General features: G+C 36.6%; 1 protein-coding gene and 1 pseudogene across 2 annotated transcripts in view; one reads left to right on the top strand and one right to left on the bottom strand.

Moving 5' to 3' along the window:
* Positions 1-12,074, bottom strand: part of LOC149052844 (uncharacterized) — a 327,679-nt pseudogene that overhangs the window by 46,847 nt on the left and 268,758 nt on the right. The window lies entirely within an intron of this gene.
* Positions 3,890-4,943, top strand: LOC113664666 (uncharacterized). The gene has a single exon (XM_089205821.1). It carries the CDS (start codon positions 3,971-3,973, stop codon positions 4,799-4,801), a length of 831 nt encoding a protein of 276 aa, XP_089061947.1. The 5' UTR covers positions 3,890-3,970; the 3' UTR covers positions 4,802-4,943.

Below are 12,074 nucleotides of genomic sequence, written 5' to 3'. Positions count from 1 at the left end.
CAAGTTTTAAGTTGATCACAAGCTCCTAGCAGTGGATTAAGCTTCCAAAATTGGCCTGTTTTTATCAAAGAAACCATACTATGGAGGTCAATCAAAACATAAAAAACAATTCAAAATTCTTGGGGCTATCAAGTCTATGTGGAAAGTAATAGAAATGTCGCAGATAGATGTTACCCGCTTCCCTCGATGGAGAGAAGTGGGTCTCACAGGAATATCTTTACAAGTTAACATACTTATTAGACATTGAAATTAGTCCTTAGAACAACATTGTGAAAATTTCGATCTATTTCTTTAGAACGTCTAATTGACGGCAAAAACCCCCCAGGAAAAGCAGATATTTAGACTTCAAGTTCTCTTGGACTTTTTAATTAAATTTGACAGATGAAGAATATTTTCGGCATATTTATCCAGCATATTTTTTATTCATTCCTATCGAAAGATAAACACCTTGGAAAACTTATTATGCTTTTAATATTTGTCGTAGGGCAAGTTTGCTAATAATAGACATTTAATCGAAAGAAAAGTCATGTTCCCGTTTAAGTCCGCTGTCATTTGTCAGTGTTTGGAGTTAAAATACACAGACGTGTTATTTTCATCAAACTTCGCTCCTAAAATTGTCTGAAAGAGTTGATAATCAGTCGTAATACAAAGCTCTTTAGCACGCGGATATCTACCTCCACTATGTGTTCTTAAACTGCCCATAGAAAAACGAATGTCCATTCAGAAATGTTGGTTTTAGATGCGAAGTGACAACGGCTCGACCTCGACAAAAACTTCAGAAGAAATAATATATTCTTATTGAGCGAGAAAAAAATACGATCTTTGAAAAGTTGGCTAATTAACATTTACAAGCTTCTGCTTATCCTCATCTTATATAAAACAAAAATCCCGATGATTGTTTAAACCCTTTATTTATCTACTAAGCCCAATAACCAAAAGGGCAAGAAAGATTCAAACATAAAGTTTCCAAACTATATCCGATGAATAATCCTTTCTAATACATCAAACATTTTGGACGGAGTTGAAACTTCAGCGACCTTTTGGTAATTTTTGTGGTAAACAGAGCAACATATTGTTTACCAGAGCTTTCGTGTTGCATAGAGATAAACATTTAAAGGCTCAGTTAGTAAATCCCGGGTAGTGATAATCTGCCTTTGTTTAAAAGACCTTGAGTTAGTTTGCTTTCAAAATCGCACCATAACCTTGTTTGAGAGTGGAGCCAGCCTTTTTCTTTTGGTATACAGGATTAAAGGGGAAATATCCTTTTCGTAAAGAATATGGTTCGATATGATAAACTCTTACCTTTCAAGATGCAAAGCTCTTTGGTCTTCACTGCTTTTGAGGTAAAAGTGCTTTCTTTTATAACAATATGGTTGCTATGGTTACCATAGAAACACCTGGTTTCAAGCCAAAACGATGATTAACTTAAGATAAGAACTTCCTTGTTTCTTCTACAAAGTCACTGAACCATGGCAATAATTACGCAATAGTTATCACGATCACGATCTCAAATTTTGCAATTAGCGTAATTTTCAGCTGGTACCGTTGACAAATTATCATTATGAAACATCATATTCGGTCTAAAGTAGCTTTTAAAGGTTGTTTAAGAAGATTTCCTTCAAGTTCTCAAATAATCCGGTGTTTAACTATGGAAACTCCACCGTGTGATAATAAAGGGTGGCTAATGAAAACTAATACGGAAAGGATGTCTTTGACAAGGAAATGTTGCCAGCCTCGAGAAACGTTAAGCTTTCCGTTGCATAAGCTATACACAAAAGCTCTAAACATACAACAACATTCTTATGTTTGCATCAATCAAAAGGGTCCCACTTACAGTGTATGGAACTTCTCTAAAATAAGTAGGGACTGAGTGGATTTTTAAGGGAAGGGAAAACTGCATTTTTTTTCTTTTTGCCTTAATAAATGTTGCACTTGTTTGTGGTTTTGAAAGTTAGTTCTCTAATTAAGAAAGGACTTTAATCAACCTGTCGTGTAATTTTAGTTTGAAAAGCAACTTGCTCTGGCCTCGAGAGAGTCTTTCAGCAAATGCTGACGATTCGTGTTGGAATTTCTCTATCAAAGTTTGCACGGCTCCATTTTGCGCAAAAGCCACAGTGAACATAACTCACGGACGTTAAGCACATGCAATACAAATGATTTGCTCGAATCTCAAGGGCTTCAGAGCTACAATACAAATTCAAGTTGACAGTAAGGACAAACAGATTAAACATGATGCGATATAAATTTTCCTTGATATGCCGAATACTTAAAATTATTCGCTAAATATTTTTTAGCTAGACAGTTTTTAATAAGTCGTCGACAGTGTAGTTCAAATAAATTATAGGCGCCGCAAAAATGACTATTTTTTTTCGTCATATACAGTTTCTCGAAATTTGCTTCCGTTCTTTTAATATTACTCGTAGTTTATTGAATTGTCCACTGTCTTGTCTCATGCAACGTTAAATCAACATGTAAAAACGACTCGAAATTATTTTAAAAGTTCCTATTCATGTAAAATCGTTCGCTCTTCTTCCCAGGGTTAGTTAGACAAAAAGCACGTTTTCCGTCCGCATGGTAAAATCATCTCGACAATTAAGTTTGTGCAGGATGAAACATTTAGCCGGCTTCACGCACTCTGTAGGAGTTTTAGAACATACTTTAGGCGCACTTTACCATAATAAACAATACATTTCAAGATGACAGACAAGGCAGATACCAGAAGCTGTTTATGTCTTTCTATAAGACACCAAATGACCTCATTAATAAATTATATCTCATATATTTTACCAGGTTGCCTAATTCTTCGGTGGAAGGTTCTCGAATTTTCAAGTTACGCTTAAAATTGTTTAAGTTCTCAGTAGGTGTGATATGCCACTGAAAAATAGCTCAGTAATTTTGAACTTCATTATAATTAAAGAAATAAAACATTGGAAAAATCGTGCGATCCACATTTCTGTTCCTAAAGCCTCTGTTGTTTAAATTGCAACTTTAGTAGTCTCAATGCACGAATAGTTTATTTTCTGAAATTAAAAACTCTCAAACAATCTTTAGAACTTAAAGCAGTCATTACATTTTTGTTTTATATCTGAGGCGAAGAACTGTGCATTAATTCAAGAAAATGTTTCAGCAAAGAATTGTGACAGCTATCAGGACATGGGGTTTGCCTTAGCTAAGGCGTCCGCATTTTTCAGGAAACTCATCTAGCGTCACTCTTAAGGCCCTGTTTACCATACGAGTTGTTATCAGATAATTGTTTTTTAACTGTCGACTGGTCTCATTCGCGTTTTCAACAAAACTGAAAATACTTTATTTAGGCAGGCGATAAATTAAATAGTGCTATTTTTGCAGTTATGTATGGACCAAACTGTTCGAATAAAGTTCATGTGGACTTATTTTACAGCGATTACGATCCATCTTTTATTAAATGTGTTTCATTGGCGCTTTGAAACGAAGTAAGTACGTGCATATGTAGAATATGGAATTAACGAGCAAGGAAATGCAGATGTTGGAAATACAGAATATTGTGGTGAAACTTGTAAGATTTCCTTTGCGAAGCATCGTGTATGTTTAAGTCTTCATCCTGAACCTTGCATCTTACACTCATCAAAGGATAAATTATGATTTGCCTGGTTTTTAATCAAGCATTCATGAAATAATCAGTTCGGGAAGTTAAACACTGACTGCCATAGCAATACTACTTCCGCTAAAGGAACACCACTCATTGATAACTCCTCAAAGCCACGCAAAAAATAGCATTACATTCGTCGTTTTATAATCGAAAACAGAATCCATGGAACCTTTTAGCCATCACGGAAACATTGCAGCATTGAGGTTCTTAAAATCATGTAACAACATTAAGTAGGGCTTGGTTGGTTAGTTGGGCTTGGTCAGCGGTCAGGAGCCAAGATGGACGTTTCATTTTGAGCTCCCGCTTCTATCTGTCTTTTTGTTACTAATTTTAACTGAAATAATGCCAAAAGAGTCAGTTACTTCACTAAAGCAACAAAATCAAGATTTAAAGGATAAGGTCGACGCCCTTTCGAAGGAAATAACGCAGCTGAAAGAGAAGGTTCGGGTCGACTCGGCCATTACCTTTGGTGCTGAAGCAGCTGCTACGTCTGGTAATAGCATTAATAATGCTTCGAATGATGAAACCGTGTCTCGTAGTCTACAGTATCTGAGCGACGAATACGACGACCTCTCAGCGTCTAATTCTGGTGTCGTTGATCAACTCAAGGCATTAAGCCGTCGTCTTAATAAGCTTAGCGCTGAAGTCACACGTGTTGGCAACGCCATTGACGAGGTTGAGGAATATAGCTACCAATTTAATGTAAAAATAATTGGCCTGCCAGAGAAAAGCAGTGAAACCGCAGCTGAAACAAGCGCCCTGTGTGTAAAATTATTCCAGGAGATGGGGGCAGAAGTGTTTCTGTCGGACATTGACATTGCTCATCGCGTCCCCTCGAGACAGCAAAATGGCGCTCCGAAACCGGTCATCTGTAAATTTGTAAGACGCCTTGCAAAAGCAAGTGTTATGGAAACTCGAGAAAGTGCCTCTCAAGTCAACCCATCAAATATTGGTCTGTCTGCTGATAGTGTTCTTGACAGAGTCAGAATCTTCGATCACCTCACCCCCAAAAAACAACACCTGTTGTTTGAAGCGAAGAGATTTAAAGAACAGAACCAATACCGCTTCTGCTGGGCCAAGAATTCCACGATTTATTTACGCAAGAGTGAGGGTTCCCGACCGATAAAGATAACGGACTTTGGTAGTCTACAGCGACTTGTCTCGGACACCTGACATTATCAGTTCGATAAGTATTTACTATCATCTACTTTTAATAGTTAGTTTTATTCATGAGTGCTAACGATCTAAACTCTCGCGATACTCTATCTTTATTCCGTGAGCTCCCATATTTTGGATTAAATGTAAACTTAGCTCATGGTCAATTTAATAATTGTTTACCTTCTCATTTACCGGCCAAAAAATACCTAGAAAAACTCTCTAGCATTTATGACCTTAATCTTTTCAAGCTAAACGCACTTGAAGACACCAATCCGAGTGATAGTATCTATAATCATCGTATCCATAGTCGATACTACTCCCCATATAGTTTCTACAAATTTAAAAGTGAACTTCCCAGTCGTGTCAGTGATTCGAGCTTCTCTCTTTTACATAATAATATCAGGAGTCTTAAGCGAAATCTTGAAAACTTTCAAGTTCATCTATTGGACGGGTTAAATTTCGAATTTAGCATTATAGGAGTCTCAGAAACTAAAATAATCAGTGGTAAAGAAATGGATTTTAATCCATGCATACCTGGATACGTTTTCGAATATGTGCCGACACCTCTAGCTTCTGGAGGTGTTGGTTTGTATATTAATGATTCCCTGAAATATACTGTCATTGAAAAAGTATCTGATGAAACCTTCCAGTCACTTTGGATCGAAATTCAACTTCCACAGAAAAGTAACATCATTTGTGGTATCATATATAGACAACATAACTCTCCCAAACGTTTCCAAGAATATTTTGATGATAAACTTGAAAGACTAATTACCTCAAATAAATCAATATATATTATGGGCGACTTCAACATAAACCTCCTTCATGCCGAAACTTCCTGTTATGCTCAGGACTTCTTACTTTCTCTTCAAAGCTTTTCATTTATCCCAACTATTGACAAACCAACACGTGTTTACAATAACTCAGCCACCCTAATTGATAATATTCTAACAAACAAAGTTGATGTTGAAATTACCAGTGGGAATATTATCTCTGACATAAGCGATCACTATTCACAATTCTGTATTTCTCACAATTTTATTCAGCGGCCAAAACGCGGAAAGCAAAAACGCAGAGACTTTTCTGGTTATTCCAGGAGCAAGTTCAACTCTCAACTCTCTGATGCTTTGGTAAGCCAAACTAACTTTCGCGATCAGTTTGATGTCGATACAGCTTTTTCTTACTTTTACAATACACTATTGGCACTCGTTGACAAACATGCTCCTTTAAAGACTGTTTCGAATCGCAAGCTTAAGCAGTTCTCTAAACCATGGATAACTAGTGGCCTTAGAAAATCCATCAAAATAAAAAATTCTCTCCTCCAATCGGGTAATCTTGTAAATTATAAAATATACAGAAATGAAATTTCTAGTCTTACTCGACTGAGTAAAAAGAATTATTATCACGCGTTCTTTGCCGAAAATTTAAACAATATGAAAAACACCTGGAATGGAATAAATAGGCTAATTAACGACAAAAAGAATAGAAAACAAGTCATTTCTTCCCTTAAACGTCCTGATGATAAAAGCTTAACTAATGATCCTCTTGAGATTTCTAACATCTTCAATAACTACTTTTCTTCGGTCGGTAAAAACCTAGCTTCACGCGTACCTCGTTCATCTCGCTTTTTTACCGAATACTTGTCTCCCAATTATAATCCAAGCTCTTTCTTCTTTGATCCAGTTACGCCAGAGGAAATTGAGCATGAGATACTTTTGATCCCTAAAAATAAAACCTACGGTCTCTACTCTTGTCCGATTCGTATTTTAACTGACGCAAGATGCGTTATCTCGGGCCCTCTCTCCATCATCATAAACATATCTGTGCAAAAGGGCATCTTTCCATCCAAACTGAAAAAAGCGAAAGTTGTTCCTGTGTACAAAAATGACGATGAGACTGAGCCTGGTAATTATCGTCCGATATCATTACTGTCTATTTTCAATCGGATATTTGAAAAATTAATGTACCACCGCCTCAAATCCTATCTTGGTAAAAACGATATTCTATTTAAGTCACAGTATGGCTTCCGCGAAAACCATTCCACGCAACATGCCATTATTGATATCGTTAATGTCATACAAAACAATATGGACCAAAAACTTTTCACTTGCGGGATCTTTTTAGACTTAAAAAAGGCCTTTGATACCGTCGACCATTTAATCTTGCTTCAAAAACTTAATCATTATGGCATCAGAGGAATTATCAATGCTTGGTTTGCCTCGTACCTTCTCGGTCGTTCACAAGTAACTGAAGTGGGTTTTAACTTATCTACCGAATGTGTGATCTCATGTGGTGTCCCACAGGGGTCTGTGCTTGGTCCTCTGTTATTCTTAATCTATATTAACGATATTCACAACTCTTCAGCGAAATTGTCATTCTATCTCTTTGCTGATGACACGAGCTTGTTGTATGCTGACTCTAAGTTGAAATCTCTTGAAAAAACCGTCAATAGCGAACTGCTCAAAGTCTCTGACTGGCTTAATGCAAATAAGTTAACGCTCAATGCTAAAAAGTCAAACTATGTTATCTTTCGTCCATATCAACGTAAGTTGAACTACTCGATTAACATTGAAATGATCGATAACTGTACTCAAATTCCTACCACGCTTCAGTGCGAAGACCATGTTAAATATCTTGGCGTCCTATTGGACAGCAACTTAAGCTGGAAATTTCAAATAAATAATGTTGCATTAAAAATAAGCAGAACTGTTGGTGTTGTTGCCCGTCTTAGGCACTTCGTCCCACGTACAACCCTTTTAAATATTTATCAATCATTGATCTTGCCTCATCTGACATATGGTTTGGCGGCTTGGGGTCAAGCTGCCAAAACCCATTTAAAAAAAATCCTCGTGCTTCAAAAACGAGCCCTTCGTTTGATGTACTTTTCTGAACGTAGAGCCCATGCTGTGCCTTTATTTATTTCCTCAAAAATTCTACCCCTACAAATGTTATATGCTGAAAAAGTATCTTCTATAATGTTTGACGTTTCCTGCATGAATGCTCCGTCTAACATCTGTGATTTCTTCACTAAAGCTAATTCAAAGCACAGGCATGAGACCAGGTTTTCTTCGTCTGGAAATTATTATGTTCAAACTTCAAGACTGAATTTAAATCAAGATTCTTTTTCCAGGTTTGGAGCTAAACTTTGGAACGCAATTCCTAACGAATTTCGTCAACTCTCCAAAGGAGCTTTTAAGAAAAATTTTCATGACTTTTTGCTCTCGATAATGGAAGCAGAGGACGATTATGTTGAAGTGCCCATTCTCCTACAAAAAATGGCAAATTCTGCATCCTCGACTCAATGTATATAATTGATAGTTCTGTTGGTAGTAAATTTGATTGTAATATCATTCTGTAAGACTATATATTTTGTAACTTTAGCTTTTTTGTTTTTGTTTTTGTTTTTGTTTTTGTTTTTCTCAGTAGTTCTTATTTATCCAGATAGTTTATTTAGTTACTTTACAATTATTATATTATCTGTTATGACTGCTGTAACCTTTCCTCTCCGCCTGCCTCGTCTAGCTTTTGCTATTTGCGGGTGGAGATGGCAAAATGATTTGCAAGAAATAAAGTATAGTGTGTAGTCAGTAGCAGGCTTGTAGAAAATCAAGGCGGCAAAAAATTCACTAAATTTTATTCGTGCCTTGAATTATGCATTGCCTCCATTTCATTTTCTACGGTCTTCTTAAGAACAGGAATTTATGAAGAAACGGTGTCTATGGTTTTTTCTCCTTATAACTTTACTTTTACCGTGCTGTCTTGTAAAAAAATAATAGAAAAAAAAGGAAAAAGAAGAAAAAAAAATTATATGTTTCGCGTAACTTAACCAGCCCACTGAGGAGAATACGGGAACATGGAGAAAAATGAATACTACCTTCATTTGCGGATTTTTGCCTATCTGACTCACTCACTCATGCCCATCATGCCGTGTGGCACGTAGGGCGGCTTTGCCTATCTGAGAACATAGGTATTTAGGACAATTTTCAAATGTTTCAATTCCGCGCTCAGAGATTTCCTCACTATTTCAGCTGAGACATCTATTTCGATAAAGAAGGTTAACACATAAAATGCTTAGGGAAAAGACAAGTTGAATTAATGTTTTTAATTATTTTGTTTCGTTTTTTTTATGTCGCTGTTACCGCTGTTATATCTTAAATTCCTGATTTTTTAGCATAATAAGGCCATCCCCCCCTCCCCTCTCAAAAAACGTTAAAAACAACAATAAAACGAGAACAAAAATTGGTAGCATCGATGAACACTTGTCTTTTGTGAAGACACAAGGTTTCTAGAAAGCATTTTCGTGTGTTTTGTTTTCCTGAACTATATTATTTTAAGGAAGACAGAGTCAAAGCCGTTAATAAAAGCTATCCGCAGATTTTTTTTCATGATCGCTACGTCATGAAAAAGATATTAACTTTCCTCTATAAACCTTTTTTCGCTTTCCTCATTATACAGGTCTTTGAAAATTCAAAGTTTCATATTCGAGTTTACATGATCGTCTTTGGTTATTTAGACCGATGATCATAGAAAGAGGAAATTTATGCTAATTTCCATGACTTCTTCAAGGGGACGGTTTTCTGTTTCTACCACGCACGTATGGCTCAAGTTTTAAGTTGATCACCAGTTCCCAGCAGTACTTTAAGCGTCCAAAATCGACCTGTTTTTATAAACGAAACCGTCTTACGAAAATAGTTTAAAAAAAAGCTTGTAGCTGTCAGTTCTCCGTGGACATAAATGCAAATGACGCAAATGGATGTTATCCGCTTTGCTCGATGTTAACATACGTATTAGACAGTGAAATTAGTCCCAAGAACAACGTTGTAAAAATTTCGATTAATTTCTTGAGGAGGTCTTATTGACGGCGAAAAAAATCCAGGAAAAGCAGATACTTAGACGTTAAGTTCTTTTAAACTTTTTGATAAAAAAACTTCTAAAATTTAAAAGATCAAGCATATTTTCAGCATATTTACCAAGCATATTTTTCATTCATTCCCACCAAAAGATAAATACCCTGCCAAATTTATTAAAGAATTGGTAATCAACCCTAATGCAAAGCTCTTTAGCGTGCGGATATCTCCCTCCATTAGATGTTCTTAAACTGCCCATAGAAGAACAAATGTACAAGGATTAAAAGTCTCCATTCAGAAATTTCGGTTCTAGACGTGAAGTGATAACGACTCGACCTCAACAAAAACTTCAGAAGAAATGATATATTCTTATTGAACGAGAAAGAAATACGATCTTAAATAAGTTGGCTGATTAACATTTACAAGCTGCTGATTATCGTCATTTTTTATGAAACAAAAATCCCGAAGATCGTTTAAACCCGTTATTTATCTATAAAGGTTCAATAACCAAAGGTTCAAGGAAGATTCAAACATAAAGCTTCCAAACTATATCCGATCAATAATTCTTTCTAACATACCATAGAAACACCTGGTTTCAAGCCAAAACGATTATTAACTTTAGATATGAACTTCCTTGTTCCCTCCACAACATCACTGAACCATGGCAACAATTACGCAAATGTCATCACGATCACGATCATCATGGCGCTGCAAATATGACAATTTTTTTTTCGTCTTACACAGTTTCTTGAAATTTCCATGCGTTCTTTTAATATTGCTCATAGTTTATTGAATTATCTACTGTATTGTCTCAAGCAACGTTAAATCAACATGTAATAATGGCTTGATAGTATTTTAAAAGTTCCTATTCCTATAAAATTGTTCCTTCTCTTCCCAGGGTTTCGTCGCCACAAGTTTTTCCGTTCGCATAGTAAAATCATCCCGACAATTTGTGCGCGATAAAACATTTAGTCGGCTTCACGCACTCTGTGCGATTTTAAAACATAGTTTAGGCGCACTTTTACCAGAATAAACAATTTATTTTTTTCCCATCATTCAACATAGTAAATGTTTTGTTCAAGATGACAGACAAGGCAGATACCAGAAGCTGTTTATGTCTTTTCATGAAACACAAAATGACTTCATTAATAAATTATCTTTTATATTTTACCAGCTTGCCTAATTCTTCGGTGGAAGTTGCTCGAATTTTCAAATTAAACCAAAAATTGTTTAAGTCAGTGGGGGTTCAGGGTAATTTAGAGAAAAGTGTCTACCGCAAACCCACCCACACCGACAAATACCTCGCTTTCGATTCTCACCACCCTATTTGCCATAAAAAGTCTGTAGTCAAAACCTCACTCAGGAGGGCTGACTGTCTACCATCTTCTCTCGATTCGAAGGCTGAGGAGAGGAAATATGTTTCCAATGTCCTTAAGGCAAATGGCTATACAAAAACTTTTCTCCGTAGCTGCCAAAAACCAGTTACAAATAGTAACGCACTTGATGAAAGGGAACCAGCGACTGGTTTTGCTGTTATTCCTTACATACAGGGTGTGACTGAACCCATTAAGAGAATTTTGAATAGCCACAACGTTAAAGTTGCTCAAAAACCATTTCAGACTTTGGGGCATATTTTCGCCAAACCTAAGGATCCTGTCACGAAAGAACAACGAACCGACGCCATTTATTTTATTCCTTGCAATGACTGTGACAACGAATACATCGGACAGACCAAACGTCAGTTTGGTACACGGTTAAAAGAGCACCAAAAAGCGGTTTTTCTTTGCAAAAAGGAAAATTCAGCTTTATCGGAGCATACACGTCTAACCAACCATACAATTGGGTGGGATAACTCTAAAATTATCACCACTAATCGGCGTTACCACCAGCGCCTTTGTTTGGAGGCTTGGCATATTAACTCCGCCCACGCTCCTTTAAATCGTGACGATGGCGGTTTGCTTCCTAACGCCTATTTACACCTCGTCAGAAAAAAGACCGCTAATTAGTGATCATATAAAAGGACCTTTTGTTGCAGCGTTTAGATCACCCCTGATGAAGGCACTAGACAGGAGTGTCGAAACGTTGGGTCTCTGAATTGTAACTTCTTCGGTTACATTCATTAAATCTGCAAACCAGTGTAGCAACAAACTATGTCTGATTGTAAGGTTTACTTTACGAAGCATCGTGTATGTTTAAGTCTTCATCCTGAACCTTGTATCTTACACTTAACGAAGGGTAAATTATGATTTGCCTGGTTTTTAATCAAGCATTCATGAAATAATCAGTTCGGGAAGTCAAACGCTGACTACCATAGCAATACTACTTCCGCTGAAGGAAAACCATTCATTGATACCTCCTCAAGGCCACTCAAAAAATGGCATAACATTCGTCGTTCTATAATCGAAAACAGAATCCTCGGAACCTTTTAGCCATCACGGGAA

This window comes from Pocillopora damicornis, chromosome 1, assembly GCF_964200805.1.
Source record: "Pocillopora damicornis chromosome 1, jaPocDami1.2, whole genome shotgun sequence".
Lineage (NCBI taxonomy): Eukaryota > Metazoa > Cnidaria > Anthozoa > Scleractinia > Pocilloporidae > Pocillopora > Pocillopora damicornis.
This window is presented reverse-complemented; position numbering and strand designations above follow the sequence as displayed.